This window comes from Cephus cinctus, unplaced genomic scaffold (assembly GCF_000341935.2).
Source record: "Cephus cinctus unplaced genomic scaffold, Ccin1 Ccin1_scaffold1843, whole genome shotgun sequence".
Lineage (NCBI taxonomy): Eukaryota > Metazoa > Arthropoda > Insecta > Hymenoptera > Cephidae > Cephus > Cephus cinctus.
In genome coordinates this window covers 194,912-217,050 of record NW_014334024.1, presented here as the reverse complement: position 1 = coordinate 217,050, position 22,139 = coordinate 194,912, and the positions used below count along the sequence as shown (strand labels likewise).

The following is a 22,139-nucleotide window of genomic DNA, read 5'->3' as shown; positions in this document are numbered from 1 at the left end:
TTAATCTTTATTTAACGTGTATATTATATTCATAAATAAAAGTATTACTTTCGTTATATGAATAAAAGAGATTGGTGCTCTTAGGAATAAAATTAATGGCACTAATTGCCAGAGTAAGGTCATGTATAGAAACAATTTGTCTAAGTTATACGTATCTTCAGCGTTGCATTAACTTTTTGTTCGTACGTCCGTTTACAGGCTCATTTTCTCTCTCAGGATCATAAGAACGGGTTGTTCGAATTTCGCGCCATATTGCCCACTCCCGTACCCACCTACACAATAGACAATTTCAGTATTGCTGTAGTAGGTATAATGAACAATTTTTTACCATATGTTTTACTCACCATAAATGGATTCGCATGGTAAGCCGTGACTGATGGTTGCCATGCTTTACCGGAAAGAGGTGCCATCAGTTGACTAGATGGAATCACATCAGTAGTTCCTGGTGCACCTATGCCCAACCATTGATGGTCTGTAACAGTATAAGAATATTGAGATTAAATAATAATTATTTTCAACGTATTAGCAATTGCAGTGAAAAGGGAATAAGATCTTTTGTATAGAACTTACCGTTGCTTCCTGGAAACTGCATTGGCCGGAAAGGATTGGCAGGATTGCACATGGGACTTTCTACCGATTGGAAATTATTGTTCATTAAATTTGCAGAGGGTCTCCATAGATCGCCACTTGTAAATGGATTTGAGATTACATGTCGAGCTTGATTACTTTCTGGCCAGATAGGATTTGTAGCTGTAATATGATCAAAGTTGTAATTAAACAGTTATTCATTATTGTGACAGATTTAATGGAATAAAATGTATACGGTACCATTGGAATTAGTAATATCCCATGTTGAATTCGATGAAATGTTATTCTCTTCCTTTAATTGAGTTTGTTTCATTAATGAATCCAGATCTTTTAGTGCTGCGTAACGATCCTCTGATGGCGGGACACTTATTCCATTAAAATTGGCAGTAAATAAACCCATAGGTTGAGCAGAAAGAGTAGTGGATTCCATATCTGGAGAATTGCAGAATGGCCCGCGTTAAATTTCTCTGGCAGTTAGAACGTTCTTCTTATGTTAAGCTAATAATGGGACCCTGTATCTCGTTTATATGCTATTCTATATGCATAAATTGGACACCCAGCTACAGAGTATTCAATATTTCTTATAAAATGTTTTGTAAGAAGATTTTACTCTCAACAAATCTTTCGTATGTCCAGAAGTAAGGAGTGCTATAGTAAATAAAGGTACTTTCTTCATTCAGTCGGTATTCCATGCACGTACTTTTTGTTGAATCGAAGACAGGATTATTGTCAAAGTTGGCGAAGGACGGCTGAGGTACAATCGGCTGTGTGAACTGGTGATTCGGTACAGCGGCAATAAAAGGATCTGGAACCTTGCTGAAGTCTGCGACGAAGTCTGGTGCAAATGAATTAGCATTGATAGGCCCTGGATTCTTGATTTTTGGAAGTGGAACAGGCAGGGATGTGCCAGACAATGGAACTCTTGGTATTGCAGTCTGATTTGAAGAGGAATTGGATGAAGTGGAGGAGATTGAGTTGGAACAAGAAGTAGAAGATTGGGAAGTTTTCTGGGTAGTATTTTGATTAGCCATTGATGGATCCAGATAGTATCTTTTCAATTCGTACTTCGCACTCATCAGATCCTTCATCTTCTGTTCGTCCTTGGTATCCAAGTTTGGAGGGTTTGAATCAAGCAGACCCAGCCATATCCTACGACAGTACTCATTACCACGTTCCTTTATCAGATCAATCTCTTCTTGTGTGAATGTAGCCATTGAAATAGACTTAACACGATGTGGTGGTGTCAGTCCCCTCCTATAATTATAAACAAAAGACTCAATACGCTGAGCTGGTCATAATCAACAAATTTCACTAGCCCAACAAATTCACTTTCAAAATACATGACACCATGTAATCTCGTCGATAACACTGGACTTTGAACAATGTCAAAGGAAAACTTTGTTTCTGCGTTACAGCGTCAGCTGACCAGATCTGTCACTTTGGCCTTAAATGTCGTAAGTATATAAAACTCAGTGATGAGCTCACGACTTGGCAAACCTATCAGAAGCTTCCTACTTCTCTAAACCAGAAAGAGGAGGAGGAAGAGCTTCTGTACTCTGTTTTTCGTATAAAATGAATACTTACAGCATTCCAGAGCAGGAGGTACAGATGAAGGAACCTATTGTCATGTTGACGTAAGTCGGACCTCTTTGTCGACAATCGAAACATTCTTTATTTCCAGGTTGTGAGACCAGCTCGCGTAATATCTTCAAGTTCCTTTCGTCTTGCTTTCTCTTCGCGGACGCCATGATCTGACCAAACGGTCAAACGGATTCTCACCCACTCTTCTTCTCTGTGAGGATGCACTTGCGGAACTGACTCACCATACACCCTCCATTTCCGTAGATGAGATAGCGGTACGCGTTCCTCGGTGCTGCTTGGTGCACTTTCTTGTCCCTAGGAAACTCTTGAAGCTCCATCTGTAGAAATGAAAAAAAAAAGATTTCGGGTAAACTGCAGTATACGACTCCGAACTGAAGTTGGCTGCTAGTGACTTAGATTTTCAACGTAGCGCCATGAAACACATGAAACTCGGTACATTTAATTTTCGTTTTTAAACCTTTAAAGGCGCCTCCACATCTGTCTCGGACAATGTTACGTTTAAAATAACAGACAACTCATTGGTTAACAAAGGACTTGTATAAGCGATCTTCACTTTTCTGTAGATTTCAACTCAAGAGGAATCTTGAATACAATTATGGCTTCTATTGCTATTTCACCGATTCCTACGAGGTTTGTAAATATGGTTTTCATATATGTCATTACTCATTTTATCTATGCTATTAAGTAAATACATCTGTTGATAAGGACTACGCAACTGCGTAATGTACGGCAAAATAGTATTGTGGATCTTGACATAGATATGTTCCTCAAAATATCAAATTACGAGGATACTGTCAGACAGTTGGATATTTATTATGGAATTGGTAAGACTAATTGTCATAAGTTGTACATATTATGTTGAATATATATACTTATAACAGTTTTTTTTACTTATAATAGTCAAACGACAAATACTTCACTATCAGAGCTGCATCACAGGACTCTTTCCACAAGTATCCACTGATAAAAACGTAGGAAGCGTTCGTGAGAGCATCTACTGTGCTGCAGCAACATGGAGTTTATATCAAGCATACCGGTAAAAATAATAATGAATTTTCTAAGATATCTCTTAGTCAAGATGATCATTGATCTTTATTATTTTTCAGGCGTATAGATGATGATCGTGGCAAATCTTACGAGCTAGGCCAATCTGCAGTAAAGTGCATGCGTGGAATTTTAGAATGTTGGGTCAAACAATCATCCAGGATTGAACTATTTAAACGAAATCAATGCAATCGTTTTGCATTACACTGTAAATTTCACTTGGTGACAGGAGATGAAATATTCCGTGATGCTGATTATTTTCACTTGCAAGTATGTCATCTCTTACACCCCATGTTATCAAGACTACATATTTGGTTCCATTACAGATTGACGTTGTCTCCCTGTATCTGATTTTCCTGGTGCAGATGATTTCATCTGGCTTGCAAATTATTTATACACAAGATGAAGTCGCTTTTGTACAGAATTTAGTATATTATGTGGAACGTGCTTACCGAACACCAGATTATGGCATGTGGGAACGTGGAAGTCGTTACAACGATGGTACACCTGAAATTCACGCAAGTTCAATAGGCATGGCAAAAAGTGCACTGGAAGCCATAAACGGGTGTAATCTGTTTGGTGAGAAGGGAGCATCGTGGTCAGTGATATACGTAGACATTGATGCACATAATCGAAATAGAAGCATCTTCGAGACTATGTTGCCAAGAGAATCCAGTTCTAAGGTATAGTTCATTGAATCTAATAAACAAAATTATAAGACTATATATATTGCCTGCATGCAGAGTGTAGATGCAGCGTTACTTCCAACAGTCTCCTTCCCAGCCTTTGCAACGCATGAGGAAGTACTGTATACAAAGACAAAAGCCAACGTAGTACATCGGCTACGAGGAAACTATGGTTTCAAAAGATTCGCCAGAGATGGCTACAAGACAGTTATAGAAGAAACGCACCGTCGTTTCTACAAATCTGGTGAAATTAAGGAATTTGATAATATTGAATGCGAGTGGCCACTTTTCTACATATTTATGATCATCGATGGAGTATTTAAGTCTCTCCCAGAGCAAGTCGAAGAGTATCAAAATTTACTAAAGGCACGGTTGTACAAGGATGCCCATGGAGGTACATATTACATTATCAAATAAATCTTATGTTATAGAATTAATTGTTAACAATATCTATTTTGTTGGCAGATCCTTTAATTCCCATGTATTATTATGTGCCAGAGGAGTGCATAGAGACCAAAAGAAATGAGCAAAATAGCACTTATCGTGTTTCTAGTAACGAAGGTAGTGCACAGAAAGCAAATGATCTCAATGTTACACCAATTTATTTATGGAACCAATCAATGTTTGTTATCGCACAATTACTCACTGCTGGTCTCCTGCACATTAATGAACTCGACCCTATACGTCGTTATCTACCATCGTACAATAGACCTAGACGAGCCGGTCGCTATTCAGCTTTTCAAGTAAGAAATGGTTTTCTGAATTCATATAGAATAATCTGTAAGATCAGCCAAAAGGGAGAATGTCGTGTCAAGTATCCAAGATCAACAAGCCTTTATGGCTTCGTTTTCTTAAAATAATTAATAATTAAAAGTCGAATCAGATGTTAATTAATTTTTCTTGCATTTTATACAGGCAAAGCCCAGTATCGTAAGTAATTATGTGTATATGCTTGCCGTTCTGTAATTCACCAAATTGCACATGAATGCGTATCTGATATTATCACTTTCCCCTGTTTATTTCTCCTATGATATGTTTTTTCAGTAGCCACGATGTATTTACATTGCCATGGCATGCTACTTGATCTTTTCTTTGTTGACTCTGTAGTCCTTTCGTTATAAAATAATGATGATTCATATACTAATTGAAGACTTATTTCTTTCTTTGGTAGGGAACGCATACAGATCTTGTAGTGCAAATTGTCTTGATTGCTGAATCAATGAGATTACAAGCCATGATGGCTACTTATGGCATTCAAACACAAACACCTCATGAAGTGGAACCTGTTCAAATACTCTCTTCTATACAACTTGTAAAAGTTTATCAGATGCTTGGTGTCAATAACAAATTAAATTTGGAAGGTAGACCAGGTAGACCAATTGGTTCACTGGGTACCAGTAAAGTTTACCGAGTCTGCGGAATGACTGTACTCTGTTATCCCTTGATTTTCGAGGTTTCTGAATTTTACTTGTATCGTGATATGGCTCTATTAATTGATGATATCAAAACGGAATTGCAATTCGTTGGAAAATATTGGAGACTCTCAGGTCGACCCACTGTTTGTCTACTGATACGAGAAGAACACATGAGGTAAGAGCTTAATAGTCATAAAATGATTTCTTTCTTGGATTATTTTTATTTAAAAAGAGGACTATGGAAATGTCTAGAGATCCCCAATTCAAGGAAATGTTGGATTTATTCGCAATGCTTAAAAAAGGTTATTGCGATGGTACTAAAGTACGAATTGGTCGTTTACAGAATCTCATCTCATCCTCTTGCATAGGTAGATAAATTAATTTGATCAGATTTCTACACTTTTCCATATTGTTTATAAATTATTACCTAATTTAGAACATCTGGATTTTATGAGCACAATGGAAACAGATCTGGCTCTGACGCAGTTTAAACAATTGGAGCATGATTATATCGGTTATCAAAGTTTGACTGATGTACCACGTGCTTTATCTTACACCGAAGACATATGTGATTACTCGGTAAATTAATATTATTTCGTAAAAATTTTATAATCAAACATTTTCAAATACATTACATTTTATTCAGAGATACATGGACCAGCCTATTTGCAATGTCATCACTGAAATTCGCAATACTGATGGATTGTATGCCAAATGTCAGCTGTACAATATTCTCTTGAAAAGAGAGGGAATCGATTATGAGATCAATGGATTGACTGGTATTGCCACTTACTGATAGTCCATGTTTGTTATTATGTTATAGTGATTTAAAAATGATTTTTTAGTCGGAGATAATCTCAGAGCTCTCTATCAACAAGCTGGTGGTTTACGATACTGGATGGCTGTTCGTTATTGTAGTAGTTTACTGAATCATACTGTGGATAGTATCAGTCCTTTCATTACTGGGGTGCTCGTCAAAGGGAAACAGATAACCGTAGGTGTTATTGGACACGAGGAAACTGTATTTGACAAGCCAATGACTCCAGCTGAAATACAATCTGTTATGTATTCCACTATTCAACCGCATGACGTAGTTCAAGCTGTATTACAGCAGGAAATTTTACTTTACTGTGGAAGACTCATTGGAACAAATCCTGAGATGTTTAAAGGAATATTAAAAATAAGAATTGGGTATAAATTTTTGTATTATTGTAGCAACTGATATTGAATAATTGTATCATGAAGATTATTTCGTCCATCAGATGGGTTTTGGAAGCAATGAAACTCTACTTGGAAATGTATGTTAAAAATGCAAAACCTATCGGAAATTACAGTCCTTATGAGATCCGACAATTTCTCATTAAGGTTTTGACTGTCAAAGATTGGGCTATATCAGAAAAGTATAAAAATCATATCTCGAATATGAATTAAAGAGACACGTCGATATGATATTTACTTCTTTTCTTTAGCTTAACAGTTCTTGGCCGAAGAAAAATTGAGGGTAGTCTTTGCAGAGTACCTGGGCAATTTTACAATCAGGTCTGGGAAGTACTAGTCCGTTGTCCAGGTGGAATTTACGTAAATGGTCGTGAATTGCCCCAGCAACCAACTCTGTCAAACATGACAAGATCAGAACTGACATTTGCTCTTCTTGTTGAATCAATTTTACATCACATCCAGTTGCCAGAATACCGACAGATCATCGTGGAGGTAAAATTAAAACAATTGAAGCAATTTGATCAAATTTTTCATGAATTCTTATAAATATTTACAGCTACTCAACATAGTCTCAACAATCTTGCTTCGAAACCCAGAGTTGACCTTTCAGAAACCCCTAGATTTAAACAGTCTTGTCGAAGATGCCTTCGTCATGTATTGCAAGGATCATCATATTGAAAAGACAGAAGATCAGACTCCATTCTTCTCAGCACACTATTCTCTCACAACAGGATGTCTCGCAAGGGCTGTTGTCAACAATGTTCTTATGGGAGGAAGCATGAGTACTGTTTGTGATATAAATGATAGCATTCAGTCCCATGAGATGTGTAAAATAACGTAGAAATATTTTGTAGTATTTTGAGTAGTTGATGTTACATGCGGTAATAAATTTTATCTGTAAATATACAGTTCGATTTATTTCAAAGCAGTTCGGTGCATGGTGTCGCCATTACTGTTTTATGAAACTAATCATAAAACTTCAGATGTCAATGCGCATCAGTACGGTGCGAGCCCGCCATGAGTGCGTACTTGTAGATTTATTTTGGTTATGTTATGTTTTGCGTCAAAGAGCGTCAAGAATGAAAGGACAATTTGGATTTTGCGATCTGTGCGTTGATCCTCAGGACTTTGACAAAGAAAAATTGCGAGAAATATTCTCTGAACTTTATAGAGGTACATGATTCATGTATTATTTACCTATTTATCTTCAGTTGTCAAATTTTTGTACGTACCTTGTATCCTTATAGTGTATGTTTATTAGTGGGCTATGAAACTGTGGCACTAAATCAAACGGTGGAAGAAGAGATTTTTCAATCATCTAAAAAGAAGAAAAAGTCCGAGAGTAAAGGTGTACAATGCTTCTTGCCATATCCTGTAGATATCCAGGATCTTGTCGAAGAATTTGTAGGCAGACTGAGAATCTTCAGCAGACTGACTTTTGTGTACTCCGATCCGGCAAAGACACACATGCTGGTAAAAAAAAATATGAATTAATAAACAGAATTAGGACAGATTGGAATCTTGTGATTCACAAATCAAGTACCTAGATTTTCATAAATAATTTAATCCCTTGTTATAGAAAATTTTCCAGTTCACGTTTCATAAGTAAGCAATAATATTACTATTCCAAAAAGATCCTCAACTATCTCAAATTCAGTGTATGAACATAAAATGTTCCTTGTCCTTGCATGAGAGAATACAAAACTACATATTAAAATCTTTCAGGGTCAGTCGCAGTCTTTGAAGCATTACAATCTATATGCTGTTGTTCCAAAGACCCAAGCAGCATTTCAGGTAAACAAAGATCAACAGTTCTATACAAGATGATAAATATAAACAAACAATGATATTTTTAGTTTGCTTGCTCTCAGCTGAACGCTGACATAATAACTTTGAACACTTCCTGCTCTGGACTGAAGCTCAGCAAAAAGTTATACTCCCAAGCCATAGAGCGTGGAATAAACTTTGAAATACGGTATGCAGATTTGATCAAACCTGCTACTAGAAAGTCAACAATCTACTACTCTCACTTCTTCTATACATTTGGCAAGAGCAAGGTATATCCTTGACTACAGAATATGTCTGTACACAGTTTATCATTCCTCGCTCGCTGTACATACAAATATCTTATTCCGCAGAGTGTAATTATGTCAAGTGGTGCTAGGGATACGAGCGACATACGAAATCCATACGACGTAATAAATCTGTATCCTTTAAACTGATCTTTTAAACAAATCATCCGTCACTTGCTTTTGTTAAGTTTATCTCGCGTCCCTATACACCTTAACAAAAGTACAGTGGTCCATTGATGGGACTGGATGAGACCAAAGCCAGAGCATCCATCGTATCACAGTGCAGGCACCTTCTCTTGAAAGCTGGTAAATATACAGATTATATATTCATTTAGATAATACGCCACTATATACATATACATAATATGTATCATACAATAATATTAAAAATTAATTCAGAAGGAAGACGTCACGGTAAGGCAATCTTCGTGAATCAATTGCCCAATACAAACGATGACACAGACGAGGATACCAGCGAGGATTATTCGAGCACAAAGAAAATCAGGCTCTAATTATTCATTCGCTTGTTATTAGACCTTCTTTGTTATCCCTTTTATGTATTATATAAAGTCAGACATCTTGTCGGGTGGTCCAACCAACAGCCGCTTCGTCAATTACAAATACATTATTGCAGCATTTAGTTAGCATTGACAGCTCTCATGAGTTTTTCATTACATCAAGTTGTACGCAATGTTTATCCTCTGTTTTTATTATCACTTATAGACTACACGTGGGGAAGGGGGGGGCGAGAGGGGAGGAAAGTTCGGGTATGTGAGTGAATCATGTGATTATCATCATCTAGTAACTCGTAATCGCTAGGCAGAAGGAAAATAATTTACAATTATCGTTACTATATTACATATGTGAGTCGGGCCTAACGCCTACGAACTAATTGTTTTAAAATTAATTTTCATTTTTGTACTTAACCTATCAATAAGGGGGCTCGGGGAGGCTAGAATGGGAGGGCAGGGGGGAGGCCTGTTGGATTAGTTTAATTGAAATCATTTTAACGATGGACAATGCAATCTCCACAGAAGAACACAGATTTCGCTTGTCGCTATTCATTGTCTATCCAGTTTTATCGAATTTGCTATTGAAAATGATGGATATTTAAAAAAGGATATATATGTACATTAAAACAGAAACCAGTATAGATAATATCGTCACTATCTCGTGATGACTATTCGTTTTCAATCATCATCATCATCGTCGCCATTACTACCTAACATTCTTTTCGTACGTTATTTTTTTCTGGAAGAAACAGTTTCCTTTTTTTCTATTTCTTTTCTTTTTCATGCAAATTTCCACCAGTCAGCCATAGTTAACGGTAAACGTCGTTAATTTCAGTCTTAGATGTAGGAAGTATGGTGTAAATTCTTTCATTTTGTTTCTACAGTAAACGCGTTCCTCGAGCCACAGACACTATATCATATGTTATTCTGAATTGATATCTGATTGCGATGGATTTCTGGGTTGCCTGTATATGGTAGAAGTAAAAGAGACTATTCTTTAAGGAATTCGATCGATTGATAACATCGTGATAATAAATCGGAAGATTTTCTATAAATATTTTTTGTTTTTCTTTTCACTAATAAATCTACCTCTTGTAATAAGGTATAACCATTTCATCCCGGGCATAATTACGTAGAGGATGGTCGTCGTTATCTCAAAAATGTTAGAAAGATAAATTAGTTCGCTTAACATTTTGGTAAATTTTGATTACTCATACCGATTACATTGGTTATCAATGAGGATTCAGATTTTCACTAGAACGACGACATTCTCTTTTGGCTTTGCGAGACAATGGTATGCTTTAATTGGTAGTATTGGACAATTTGATCAGGATTTTCAATGTGACTTGAGCCAAGGTAATCATAATCGTTTTGCACTCCATTATGGATATCTGGTATACGGGGATTATCTAACACGTGGGGAATAATGTATATTAATTACAAAAGTGCATTGGGACGGGGTAAGCTCGAGTAACACTGAAAACCCTATAGATCTCCATACCCCGAAGATTTCATAATTGTACAAGAGTTCATAGAAGAAAAATCAAAATTTGACTAGCCCTAATTACAGTACGATACAGTACACAGGATAATGATATAGTACAGTATATCAGTATATCATACTGTAAATCAAAGAAACTGTATCGGATACTATTAAACATACAAAACCATATTAGTAATGCTTTTGATACATAAATCCCTTACTTTCAATATTGGCTGTATTAAGATGCCTTTATAAAAATGATCAAGTACAGTTACCCTTGACTGAGAGTACTGCGAATCACTTCTTCGGGGCATGGATAGTGGTAATAGTTTTGTAATAGTAGTGTAGTGGTATTAGCCGTAATAATGGTAGTGTAGTAATGGGTGGTAGCGATAGTAGTAAATAGTTATAGTATAGTAATAGGTTGTAGAACGAAACGAATACGTCTGCGTTCAGCTGTGGCACCTTTGGGCAAGTAGCGATCAGGTAGATCCCGACAAAACCTCTAATACAACGATGAAATAATATATTACGACCATAATCAGACCCCGCGATAATAATTAATTTACAGTTCGTCTCGCTTAAGGAATTCACCTGTGATTCCTGGACACTTGATGATCCCTGCATTGTATCTGATGATCGGAGAGCTTCGCCTGGTCGCTCGAGTCCGACATAGGTTCGTCACCGCTTGATAAAACTCGACCCGGTGACGGACTATCTACTGGTCTGAAGGAAAAACTGGGCGAGTCTGCACTTGATAATGATTCCGGTGTCCCTACTGAACTTATAGTACCTGGCAATGGACTTGCTATTGTGTCCAGCCTGTAAATATACATATAATCCTTGAGATACTTGTACATAAATTTGATTAGACGTCAGAGAGTATAGGGATACTTGTATTACCTGGTGGAATTTGAAATAACGAGACTGGAAGTCCTTTTGGCTGGTGGCTGTAGTTGTTGGTCAGAGCCTGTATCATCCAATTCGAATTTTCTTTTTACAGGACCTAAGCAACTTGGTCTGATGGCTATTGGGCTAAGACTACGTCTGAAATTTTATGAAGAAAAAAAAAATTTGATGGGGTTAGTATATACTTTATTATTTATTATTGACTTGTAGAATTATCTTGAAATATTTAAATATTACCTTGTAGCAAAGGCTTTTCTCGTTGGACTAGGTGAAAGACTGCTCTTCCAATTGACCATATGGATACTCGGAGAGTAACACTGTCGCTGACCTAAACCTGACCTGGTGGGCGAAGGCGAGGAGCACAGAGGAGGTCCACCCACTGTTAGATTTAAGCTCAACGAATCAAAGACTCTTTTGCTCATTTGTCGTTCTGACTTGTTGAGTTGTTGCGAGGGAGATTCAGAATCCTTGAAAGATAATCCTTCAGCTTCGAGAGTTAAGTCTTCCCAGGATTGTGACATTTGCATTGCGCTGTGAATCTCCTTCTCGTGAGCTGCCTCCCTACCTACTACGTCGACACATTCTTCCTGGCGAAGTTGACTTACTCTTGGTGTTAATCTTGGTATTCCACCAGGACTCTGTAGAACATTAGAGCGTTAACGAGAATTCCACGTATAATATTATATTAGGATGGAGGAATATATGCGATAATAAAGTACAGAGCTCCGAGGACTAGGGTATCGTATCGCACGGATTCTTGGTGAACTAGTGAGAGCCAGGAATGTGATCCTTACGCTGGTACTGAAACGTCGGGCACGGGGAGCGTTAGAGAAGACGTTGAAGGTAGAAACAGCATCCCTGAGAATGAAATGATATGTTAAGCAACAGTGTAGAAGCTTCAAGAACGGTTCAACGATGTACCTTGGAGTAGACGTTGACGGTGAAGTGACAGACATTGTGACGGCACTGATTTCGTTGATCATTGGAGCGCTACTGGACCGCTTTAGGCTGACTATTGGACAGTCAACGTCCATGGCTGTGGGGACGTTCCACTGGACATTCATGAAAGATTCTACAGGCACTGAGCATAGACAGGAAGCACATTGGTAGCTTCACCAGGTTGTGATTTCACGGACGGTATTCCGTCCTTGATAAACCGTCCTTTACAGACAGTCAGAAACCAGCTGATGATCCCATAATGACATTTCCCGTAATAGGCACCTTTGTGCTACAGGAAAACCACCCTGGCTCACGTTACCTCCAATTCACAGTAACTGTCACTGTACTATAATTCATGGATCTTTCAAATGAACCAAGGACTTCAATAAATTGCCTAGTAGCAAAAAAATACTCATAGGCAAGTATAATTTCCCATTATGCAAATTATCATTAGAAGCATATCTGAGTTTCATGTGATCGTAGTTTGTATCTTCCCAATTCCAAAGGTGCACCAGTCATACGATGATGTATCCTCAATGAAAACAGTTCAACTCTAGCTGATCTAATCGCAGGTTCTACAATCTTGCAAGCAGCAGGTTCCAACCGTAAAACTATCCTGCCAGGATGGCAAATGTTCTAAACAGATATATAAATCCTTTCTTTACGAAAACATATATAAATCTTAACAAGAATCAAGCCTATCCTATTGTAAACGTTCATCGGCTAGTACGTTCCGCACGTGAGCTGCGCTCGATTCCTAGTTGTTTTTATCTATTAATTAATCTGCAAATAGCGGACGAACGCAGCTGCAGTACGGGCTAAGGAATTCCGTGAACGCAATACCAGGGAAACCCGAGGTTTTATCCCCTCGCAATCTGTTCTGCTTAAAGTCAGGATAATGAGACTCACGATAGAAGTGAATGATAAAATCCCATAGCGTGTATTCCTGCCGAGTAGCGATCCGCATACGAACGAATGAACCAACTAGCGAAGGAGCAACAGTCCTGATCAAGAAGCAGGATCAGCTGCGGTATATATTCGCGTTATTAAACTGAACGTGCTAAGGAATTTTGCAGGACCTTTCACGGTAGGTTCCCCTTTGGCTTAAGCTCGAACAGGGGGCACGATGCGCCTGTACGAGGCATTCGTTTGTCACCAAAAAGCAGCAACTACTCCGCTGTCTTGTTCGATTGGGCGCTGGTAGAAGCTCCGAAACCGGGTTGGGATTTTTGGGACAACTGACTCTGTTGATAAAACAGGTTATGAAACTCTTCACACCCAATAAACATAGACTATATACACAATTAGACGAACACGTCAATGCCTACTTTTCATTAGAATAGTGAGGATTCTAGTTTCATATAATGGACAACGGCTCTCGAGTATTTCAAATGATCTCGTGTATCTAGTATTCGGTTGTTTCAAGCCAAATTATTTTCCGAGTGACTTTTAAACTAACCTCGTTTATCGGTTTAAGTTATATGCTTTAATTCAAAAAAATGGAAGAGAAACCTGATACTGAAACCATTCAATGTGAATTTTATAGTGATGCTGCTAAATATTGGGAAAAAATTCCAGCGACTGTCGATGGGATGTTAGGTGGCTTTGGATTTATTTCTCATACTGACATTGAAGGATCTGAATTGTTTCTCAGGTCCCTATTTAAGGTATTATTGTTTATTTTTGTGTTTAGTGTGGGATTGATTCAAAATTTTTATTTTGGGCTCCTTACAGCTTAACCGAGCACCTCAGAAAAATCGTGCTCTGGATTGTGGTGCTGGTATTGGTCGCATCACTAAAAATCTGTTAGTTAAACATTTTAAACAGGTAGATCTTGTTGAACAAAATCCAAAATTCTTAGAGGCAGCTAAAACTTATTTAGACACTTGTGCTAGCAAAATTGGCACGTATTATCCACAAGGTAAATATTTAATTTATGTAAATGTAAAATATCTATACTAAATATTTTTCTTCAGGTTTACAAGACTTCTGTGCTTCCACAAAGCAATATGATGTTATATGGTGTCAATGGGTCTTAGGACATTTGCAGGATGATGATTTAATAGACTTTTTTCGTAACTGCCAGTAAGCTAAATTTTTGTCTATAGTAATCTAATCTGGATACGGGTTATCATAATTTGATATTCCACAGAACAAGTCTGAGGGACAATGGTGTGATAGTAGTAAAGGAAAATGTGACTAGTTCAGACAAAATTGATATTGACTCAGAGGACTCTTCTGTAACCAGACCACTCAGAGAACTAAAATATGCCTTTGAGAAGGCAGGATTAATTTGTATTAAAGAACAGAAGCAAAAAAGCTTTCCAAGAGGACTTTATCCTGTTTATATGTTTGCATTAAGACCTGCGAAGACTGCTACCATAGAATAATAGAGAATATTTTTAAAAAATTGTAATCTTGCAAATTGGCTGGCTCCAATTCTAATAATTTTTTTTTACTAATAAACAAAATTAGTAAAGTGATATTTATTTTGGCCTTATTTTCTCATACATAAATCGCTGATTACCGTCTTGCATCGATGGATTTAGGAGTCTCTTCTTAACAGCATGAAAATGAGAGAGTGCATACAGATATAACTCATTTTCCATTTTCCACACAGTAGATTTCTCTATCTTCTCCACAGTCTCAGGAAGCGGATCCATCTTTTGAGTAGTTTGTCTCAAATGTGATTTATTACCTGAAGACAATACCAGAAAATAAATATGACTCTTATTTCGATTATCAACACTAAAGACAAATACAAATTGCAATATTACTGTGAAGAAAATGATCGTATGCTCCCTTAAAAAAGCGTGGCAGTACAATTTCCAGAGTTTGTACAAACTCTGCTAATTCTTCGGTAACACCGACCAGAAGGTAATGCTTTTCCAGATTTCTTTTGGCTTCCTCCAATGCCCACTTATTGCCAGCTATCCTGAAATATAAATATTCATAACATTTAAAATTATCTAAAATATATGAACATGCATTAAAATACTTGATACTACTCCAAAATGTTAACGACAGTACTTACCAGCATTGTGGATCATGGCCACAGAGAAAAGGAATTTGCAACCACATGTTATCAGGATCACAGTCAGCTTGGCCCACCTTGATACATTCATCGAACGTCTAAAACGAATATTTGTAGACCTGAACATATTTCTCCAATAATAAATCTATTCTGATACTAACTTTTGTATCTCCGTGTTTCTTCCTAATGAGATGCGGTCTAAAGTTATCTCCATATCGCAAAAAATAATAATAAGAAATGAATCTATCTAAGGGCTTGCGTAATAAATTTATATATAGCGGGTTCTGCTTAACTCCAAATCTGAAATGGAGTAAAAGTTTAAAGAAATTAAAACCACCTCATACAAATGACACTCCCTTACTTGCCAAAATCTAAAAAAGCCATATGGCCATGATAAAATGCAGGTTTCATCACATCCCACTGAGTTACATTATTTACAAATTGCACCTACAAATAAATTTCAATATAATAATATTTATTGAAAGAAAAGTTGATCGATAAATAAAAAATTACCTGATTAGGAAGCGTAAGAGTGTGCATATTATTGGTCACATTAATATGAAGCGCATGATACTTGTTTTGCTTGCATAGATCATACGCTATACCAACAAAGCTTGTAGATCCTGTCTTAGGAACCCTGTTATAAATAACAATGGAATCATCAAGATGATTGTCTCGATGAATTTCAATAGCCGAAAGAGCATTGCTTTTTGGCTGATTCCGAATAAGAGTAATTGCCTCTTCTGAAAGTGGATGAATAAAAAATAAAAAATAATAACCTAGAGCCGGTAGTTAATACATCCACTTACGCAGTACTCTATTGCTTTCTTCTAAATAATTCAATTTAATTTTCAGGTACAGACACAGAGCTAAGAAAATTATCATAAAAATCCATTGAAATGGATAATTTCTTAATATCATTTTCTTCTACGATACTTATGGAGATACATAACCAAAGTATTCACTGTCAAAAGCAGTTAAATTTGACAGTTTACTAAGAATTTATCCCCACTCACCATACAGGTTGGGTAGTGGGAATCAACGTGAAGTAGCCGTTCCACAATCTATTCGATTAGAATCAAAATAAATCTTTTGACTCAGTTCCAAGTATATTATTTTTTAATAAACAATAAAAAGTAACAGTTTTAAAAGCTGTAATTTTATAATTGAGTCTGTGGTTTCTGTTACTTCATTCAATCCTACATTAGTTTCACTGCACATTGACAGTTAAAAAAATAATATTGTTTTTGACTAACGTATTACATCAATGAGCTGCCACTGACATTTCCGTGATCTTCTTTCTCTTTCCTAAAGCAAAAGTGTGGCAAAATGGTTAGTTTGTGCATCACCTCGTAATCCAAATATAATTGAAACATCCTCATTAAATTAAAGCAAATCATAAGACGGTGCCAATAATCTTGAAAATAATGATAGAATAGTTCTATTATATTTCCAGTTCTTTCTCACATTAAATTTTAGGGAATAATCAAAATTTACTTATGGTTCTCCGCCATGCCGAATGGTATCCATAAGTGAAACAACAGTAATTCTATAGGGAATTATTATTGTACCCTACAATGCCTGTAAATAAGCCGGGTTTCATTCTCCTTACGAGAAATATTATATAAATGGAGAAAATTATAGTGAATTATGTAAATAAGACACAAATAGGCGAACACACAATTGCGAGGTTAACAGTGTATACATAGGAAGTACATAGTGTATCATAATGTTTTAGGGTAAGGTCAAGTGTTCCGAGTTGCGGACGAAGGACAAGAAGGAGCTGCTCAAGCAGTTGGAGGAGCTCAAGACTGAGCTGACCAACTTGAGAGTAGCCAAAGTTACCGGTGGGGCAGCATCCAAACTGTCGAAGATGTGAGTCTTGTAGATATAATTTTATATTTGAGTGACGAACAGCTCTTTCATATATTAATTATTTACAGTCGCGTCGTCCGGAAGGCCATCGCGAGGGTGTATATTATCATGCACCAAAAGCAGAAGGAGAATCTTCGTTTGTTCTACAAGAACAAGAAATACAAGCCCCTGGACCTGAGACCCAAGAAGACTCGTGCTCTCCGCAGAGTTCTCACTCCTCACCAGGCCAGTCGTAAAACGCTGAAGGAGATCCGTAAGCGTTCCGCATTCCCAGTAAGGAAGTACGCAGTAAAGGTTTAAATCACCTTTTTTTAATGTATAAACACAAATCCTCAAATAAACATTTGTTTACGGCAGCAACTTTATCTAATAATTCGAACCCTTGTTGTTTATTCGACAACGCACGGTAGAATATCGATCGTCAATTAAGCATAGGCACATGGTGGAAATAAGACAATAGCAATTGAGTTTAGAAAATTTTCAATGTCTATATACAATCATTACATTTCACGCTCCTGTGCTCTATGTCGATCGGCAGCAATTAATGTCGGCTACAAGGTGATCAGTTTTCCGGAACACCAAGGGCAAGGATGGAAATTCGGCTCGAGAATACAGGTATCTTTGCAATCTTTTATCTCCGTCAAGAGATCCAGGATTTGAGAAGTAGTTTCATCCTTGGGGTGTACGATAGATTGGATCTCAGAATTCTCCACAATAGAAACATCAGGAACATCAACATTCTCGTTATGGTCTCCTGCAATATGAATATTAAAAGATACAATATTTATCCACGCAACTTGCCAATCTTATTAGTACTAAGCAGTTAACAAAAGACTGACCTTCGTGATTGCTTCCTAAATTGTCCACAGGATTTTCAGTTGTAGATTGTTTACTAATAAGATCAGCAACGAGCACTTTAAGCTTGTGCAATTGTTCTTGTTGCTGATTTCTCTGTTCGATCAGTTGATAAAATGCTTCCTCTCGTTCTTTCTGTTTCTGATTCAAAATAGCACGTTGTCTCTGATAAAGGGTTATGTATTCTCCTATAGTTTCTGTCTCGCCCTGCAGCTGAAGGACCAAGTGTTCCAGCCTTTGCTTCTCGTCAGAGAGTTCTGCGATTTTTTCCATAGTGGTCTTAAATTTCTCTTCCAGTTTTCTTACAGCTTCGGGTTGAATACTAGGTTCCTCTTTTTCCACAGTTTGCGTAGAACTCTGAATCAGAGTTAAAGATGAATCGTCTACTTTATCCTCAGAATCGTTTACTGGTACATTTTCGACATCCTCTGAAACAGTCTCGGAGTTCGCAGAAACATGCTGGTTGAGTAGTTGCTGATTCTCTCTCTTTAAAGTCTCAATGGTCTCCTGAAATGTATAATAGACTTTTATACTCTTGCAAATTAATAAAATGTAGACAGAAATATTCTTTACCTTCACGTTTGAGACTTCCTGGGGAACATTTCCAGGATTACCGAAATGTTGCTGTGCGAATAGTTTCTGATTCTCCTTCTTTAAATTCTCAATAGTCTCCTAGCAATGCACAATAAATTGAAACACTCATTCAAATTAATAAAACGTTAAAACAAATATTTTCTCAGTAAAGTAACAATACCAATGCTTTTTGGAGCTCCTGTTGCAAAGTACTCGCGTGATGAGACTGTGCCTGATAATGCTGCATCTGATCTGTGATTTGTGCAGTGTGAAGTTTTTCTTTTTCATATTCCACCAAGGCAGCTTCTTTAACGCGTAATTCCTCCCTCAGCTTCTCTATCTCTGATTCAAACTTGTTTAATTCCGCATTCAATTTCTTACCGATACCCCGTTCAGCCTGTAACTGCTCGGTCAAATCCAGCTTACTGTTGCTCTAGAAATATGTAAGACACAACTATTATAAAATTGTACATATATTTGGAAATAGCAGAAGCATTCACTCAAAACATAAACTACATACCAGATGAACAAAAGCATCGTGCATTTCACCTAGTTGCTGTTTTAACTGATGATTTTGAGAAACCGCTCTGGATGCACCAATTTTTTCACTCTCAAGTGCCGCCACTAATTTTGACGCCTCCACGGCATCGCTTTTTATAGCTTGTAATTCCTCCAGCTCCTTTCTCAAATTTTCTAATTCATTATCCTGAAATATTACAGGAAACACAGTCAGATTCACTGCAGTATCGTTGCAGTACGTTTACAAATACTATATTCTGACTTTTTCACTCAGAGCAAGCTGGACGCTGTGTTGATCCTGAAGAAGCTCATCGACGTTCTTCGTTAGGCTCTCTATTTGATTCTTATAATCTTCTGCCGGTGTCAAAGATTCCACTTTGTCTTTTTCGCGCTGCAACTGCTGCTCCATATCAGATAATCTATCAATGTAGCTCCGTTCTTTTAGTTCCAATTGCGTGATTAATTCTTTGCTCTTTTCTAACTAAAGAGAAATATTAAAGATAAGGTAACTTGTGTAAAAATAAACTGCTTTCCATATTTAAGAGTAGTACCTCTTTGAGTGCTGATTCATATTGGCTATTAATTGTACTCATATAATTTCCATACTGGACACTAGCCTTTTCTTTATCCTCACTGACAGTTTTGAGAGTCTGACGAACCTGATTTAACTGCTGCTCCAAAGCAGCCACTGTGAGTCGTTGATTTTCAATGATATCTGACTCTTGGGAATTGGTTAACTAGGTAAGAATAAGGACGCTTTTATTACTAAATTGTAAAATGATATCGCAGAGGAATCTTTCTAGTCGTATTTTGTAGTACCTGCTGCACTTTAAGTTCGCATAGCGACAGCAAATCGTCTTTGTTTTTTAATTCCTGGTGAACACTCAGTAACTGGGTATTTTTCAGCTCTAAATTTTGCTTGAGCTCCGAAATTTCCAATTCGTAATCGTCATTGTTTTTGCTAAGGAATATAAGTTTTTTTTTAAGTTTCTGTCAATTGGACTAAGGAATACATAAGACTGCTTATGGATTACCTGAGCTCACGGACTTTTTCCGACATTTCAGTGATCATCTGTTTCGTTGCTCCTTCTCTTGATTCAACGTCATTGGATATACTTCTGAGAGGTGTTAACTCTTTCTCAAGCTCACAGATACGTAACTGGGAAGATTTTAGTTTTGCACTGAGATCCTCGACTTCAGCTGTTCGATTAAAAAAATGATATTGAAAAAAATTATATATGAGTAATTATACATTAATGAGATTAACGAGTATTAACCAGCTTTTTGCTTCGCTGTTGCCTGAACCTGTGTAAGGGCAGCAGCTAGTTCAGCTTTCTCGCCCACAAGAATTCCAGTCGTCTGAGCATGAACTTGCAACTGCTCTTTTAGTGGATTTAATTCCCTCAAAAGCTTCACTTCGAAATCCGCTTCTTTAGTTGCAAGAGTCGCTTCCAGTTCGGAAATTCTGCTACTCTGATAAAGAGTCAAAATGCATAGGTTTAATATTCACGAGGTAAATAATTAGAGGATAATGTATGCAAATATTGGAGTGAATCAATAATATGAGAAAGAATGAATGATTTACTTACATACTGAGCCACTTGAATGTGCAATCGATTAACCAATTCTTTCTGTTCTTGAAGACTAGAAACTAGAAATTGATTCTGATATTCCAGGTCGGAGGTATGGCCAGATTCATCATTGTCAGGGTGATCAACTAAGGCATCAGCCACTGCTGAAGCCATTTGCAAAAGTCGTTCTTTTTGCAGCGAAGCAGAATGGTTCAATGGCTGTTCCGATGTAACAGAACTTTCAACATCAGTCTCAAAATATTCCAGATTAGCGGAACTATCAGTATTTTGTAAGGGGTCACTGTTTTGCAGCACATTTTCAGTTTCAAGAGAGTCGAAATTCATGTGATTTTTATTACTTTGTGATATCAAACTTCCTTCAGTACTGATGTTATATTCCTCTTTGTAATTAATGGCTGAACTCACTGTTTCATTGGAAGTATTACCAAAACAAGACTCCTCAACATGATCATTCATGAAATGATCAAATAGCACTGGAGCTTCTTCAGGCCTTGTTTCAGTATTCTTAATTATTTTACTCGGACTTGGTACATCGGTTCCATTATTATGCAAGCAATCAACTGAGGAATCTTCAATCTACAGAATGAAAAAAGAACATTAATGAACCCCACACTCGAACGACTGAATGTCAAAAACATATTTAACATTTTAGAGCGCAGACTAGATCAAAGAAATAGATTGAATATATGAACTGTACAAGTGGCGGTGTTTCTTTTTGTAAATCATTCTGCTCTTTCACCGGAACATCCTGGTGATGATTTTTCCTATTGAGTTGAAATTCCTTCAACTGTAAACAAATATAAAAAATAATAATATCTTCTATATACACATCCTGAAATGTCACAGAGCAATACTATACCCTTTTTCTAGCCGCTAACAATTTCTCAGTTTTATTCATGTTCATGTCAGTACTATTATTTACGACACGGGTCAATAAGGAACACAGTACAGGCTTATAAATTTTAATGATTTACATTGTCAATTAGAAAAATATTGCGACGTGACAGTCGTTTCCAGGTTATAACGTGACTCCATACGTGCCACTTCACCACTTTGAGCAATTGGCGTTCTAAAATCCATCGATTCAGCAACTTCAATAAGGTATTCTGTATGCGCGCGTAGATTACGTAAATTTCAAGCATCCATTGAAGACACGACTGGCGCAGCAGAGTAAAATACCTTACGAAAATTGTTACCAAAGAGAAGAAAATTCAAGACTGATA

General features: G+C 37.0%; 8 protein-coding genes across 17 annotated transcripts; 4 read left to right on the top strand and 4 right to left on the bottom strand.

Annotated features, from left to right (window-relative positions):
* On the bottom strand, positions 1 to 2,417 carry LOC107273755 (arf-GAP domain and FG repeat-containing protein 1). Its single transcript, XM_015752257.2, has 6 exons — positions 2,173 to 2,417; positions 1,289 to 1,842; positions 829 to 1,020; positions 571 to 750; positions 345 to 472; positions 1 to 272 (listed from the first exon to the last, which is right to left on the bottom strand). The coding sequence occupies exons 1-6, from the start codon at positions 2,334 to 2,336 to the stop codon at positions 219 to 221; spliced, it is 1,272 nt and encodes a 423-aa protein (XP_015607743.1). The 5' UTR covers positions 2,337 to 2,417; the 3' UTR covers positions 1 to 218.
* Positions 2,403 to 7,457, top strand: LOC107273751 (probable phosphorylase b kinase regulatory subunit beta). Of its 5 annotated transcripts, none has more exons than XM_025091087.1 (17): positions 2,403 to 2,536; positions 2,656 to 2,820; positions 2,896 to 3,014; positions 3,091 to 3,226; positions 3,297 to 3,504; positions 3,561 to 3,917; positions 3,978 to 4,314; positions 4,386 to 4,663; positions 4,836 to 4,850; positions 5,092 to 5,510; positions 5,588 to 5,703; positions 5,772 to 5,914; positions 5,982 to 6,114; positions 6,181 to 6,526; positions 6,598 to 6,735; positions 6,805 to 7,045; positions 7,110 to 7,457. In XM_025091087.1, the coding sequence occupies exons 2-17, from the start codon at positions 2,786 to 2,788 to the stop codon at positions 7,392 to 7,394; spliced, it is 3,306 nt and encodes a 1,101-aa protein (XP_024946855.1). In that variant the 5' UTR covers positions 2,403 to 2,536; positions 2,656 to 2,785; the 3' UTR covers positions 7,395 to 7,457. The 5 variants fall into 5 exon arrangements, 4 of the variants coding, with proteins under 4 accessions (XP_024946855.1, XP_015607736.1, XP_015607737.1 ...); XM_015752250.2 differs by having other exon boundaries at positions 2,477 to 2,622; positions 2,754 to 2,820; XM_015752251.2 differs by lacking the exon at positions 4,836 to 4,850 and having other exon boundaries at positions 2,477 to 2,622; positions 2,754 to 2,820.
* Positions 7,401 to 11,952, top strand: LOC107273758 (ribonuclease P protein subunit p30). 4 transcript variants are annotated; one of them, XM_015752261.2, is made up of 8 exons: positions 7,401 to 7,726; positions 7,815 to 8,026; positions 8,279 to 8,347; positions 8,410 to 8,610; positions 8,692 to 8,759; positions 8,852 to 8,931; positions 11,624 to 11,702; positions 11,798 to 11,952. In XM_015752261.2, the coding sequence occupies exons 1-8, from the start codon at positions 7,423 to 7,425 to the stop codon at positions 11,799 to 11,801; spliced, it is 1,017 nt and encodes a 338-aa protein (XP_015607747.1). In that variant the 5' UTR covers positions 7,401 to 7,422; the 3' UTR covers positions 11,802 to 11,952. The 4 variants fall into 4 exon arrangements, with proteins under 4 accessions (XP_015607747.1, XP_024946861.1, XP_015607746.1 ...); XM_025091093.1 differs by lacking the exons at positions 11,624 to 11,702; positions 11,798 to 11,952 and adding an exon at positions 9,025 to 9,299 and having other exon boundaries at positions 7,403 to 7,726; positions 8,425 to 8,610; XM_015752260.2 differs by lacking the exons at positions 11,624 to 11,702; positions 11,798 to 11,952 and adding an exon at positions 9,025 to 9,299 and having other exon boundaries at positions 7,405 to 7,726.
* Positions 10,182 to 13,704, bottom strand: LOC107273757 (protein FAM122A). Its single transcript, XM_015752259.2, has 7 exons — positions 13,378 to 13,704; positions 12,451 to 13,104; positions 12,324 to 12,387; positions 11,767 to 12,167; positions 11,524 to 11,667; positions 11,215 to 11,442; positions 10,182 to 11,125 (listed from the first exon to the last, which is right to left on the bottom strand). Exons 2-7 carry the CDS (start codon positions 12,591 to 12,593, stop codon positions 10,918 to 10,920), a joined length of 1,188 nt encoding a protein of 395 aa, XP_015607745.1. The 5' UTR covers positions 12,594 to 13,104; positions 13,378 to 13,704; the 3' UTR covers positions 10,182 to 10,917.
* Positions 13,705 to 13,836: 132 nt separating this feature from the next.
* Positions 13,837 to 14,957, top strand: LOC107273798 (alpha N-terminal protein methyltransferase 1). Its single transcript, XM_015752323.2, has 4 exons — positions 13,837 to 14,135; positions 14,203 to 14,389; positions 14,445 to 14,553; positions 14,621 to 14,957. The coding sequence occupies exons 1-4, from the start codon at positions 13,968 to 13,970 to the stop codon at positions 14,856 to 14,858; spliced, it is 702 nt and encodes a 233-aa protein (XP_015607809.1). The 5' UTR covers positions 13,837 to 13,967; the 3' UTR covers positions 14,859 to 14,957.
* LOC107273797 (heparin sulfate O-sulfotransferase) lies at positions 14,914 to 16,512 on the bottom strand. Of its 2 annotated transcripts, none has more exons than XM_015752321.2 (7): positions 16,312 to 16,512; positions 16,016 to 16,245; positions 15,864 to 15,949; positions 15,664 to 15,802; positions 15,503 to 15,600; positions 15,246 to 15,403; positions 14,914 to 15,166 (listed from the first exon to the last, which is right to left on the bottom strand). In XM_015752321.2, exons 1-7 carry the CDS (start codon positions 16,421 to 16,423, stop codon positions 14,955 to 14,957), a joined length of 1,035 nt encoding a protein of 344 aa, XP_015607807.1. In that variant the 5' UTR covers positions 16,424 to 16,512; the 3' UTR covers positions 14,914 to 14,954. The 2 variants fall into 2 exon arrangements, with proteins under 2 accessions (XP_015607807.1, XP_024946863.1); XM_025091095.1 differs by having other exon boundaries at positions 15,503 to 15,579.
* A 192-nt stretch (positions 16,513 to 16,704) lies between these two features.
* On the top strand, positions 16,705 to 17,733 carry LOC107273799 (60S ribosomal protein L35). Its single transcript, XM_015752324.2, has 3 exons — positions 16,705 to 16,834; positions 17,241 to 17,377; positions 17,446 to 17,733. Exons 1-3 carry the CDS (start codon positions 16,832 to 16,834, stop codon positions 17,675 to 17,677), a joined length of 372 nt encoding a protein of 123 aa, XP_015607810.1. The 5' UTR covers positions 16,705 to 16,831; the 3' UTR covers positions 17,678 to 17,733.
* A 107-nt stretch (positions 17,734 to 17,840) lies between these two features.
* On the bottom strand, positions 17,841 to 22,076 carry LOC107273796 (golgin subfamily A member 2). 2 transcript variants are annotated; one of them, XM_025091089.1, is made up of 14 exons: positions 21,776 to 22,073; positions 21,614 to 21,703; positions 21,322 to 21,492; positions 20,914 to 21,114; positions 20,602 to 20,797; positions 20,359 to 20,524; positions 20,144 to 20,285; positions 19,876 to 20,061; positions 19,587 to 19,805; positions 19,326 to 19,511; positions 18,987 to 19,238; positions 18,806 to 18,904; positions 18,217 to 18,739; positions 17,841 to 18,131 (listed from the first exon to the last, which is right to left on the bottom strand). In XM_025091089.1, the coding sequence occupies exons 1-14, from the start codon at positions 21,818 to 21,820 to the stop codon at positions 17,929 to 17,931; spliced, it is 2,679 nt and encodes an 892-aa protein (XP_024946857.1). In that variant the 5' UTR covers positions 21,821 to 22,073; the 3' UTR covers positions 17,841 to 17,928. The 2 variants fall into 2 exon arrangements, with proteins under 2 accessions (XP_024946857.1, XP_015607806.1); XM_015752320.2 differs by having other exon boundaries at positions 20,914 to 21,492; positions 21,776 to 22,076.
* Between the last annotated feature and the right edge of the window lie 63 nt (positions 22,077 to 22,139).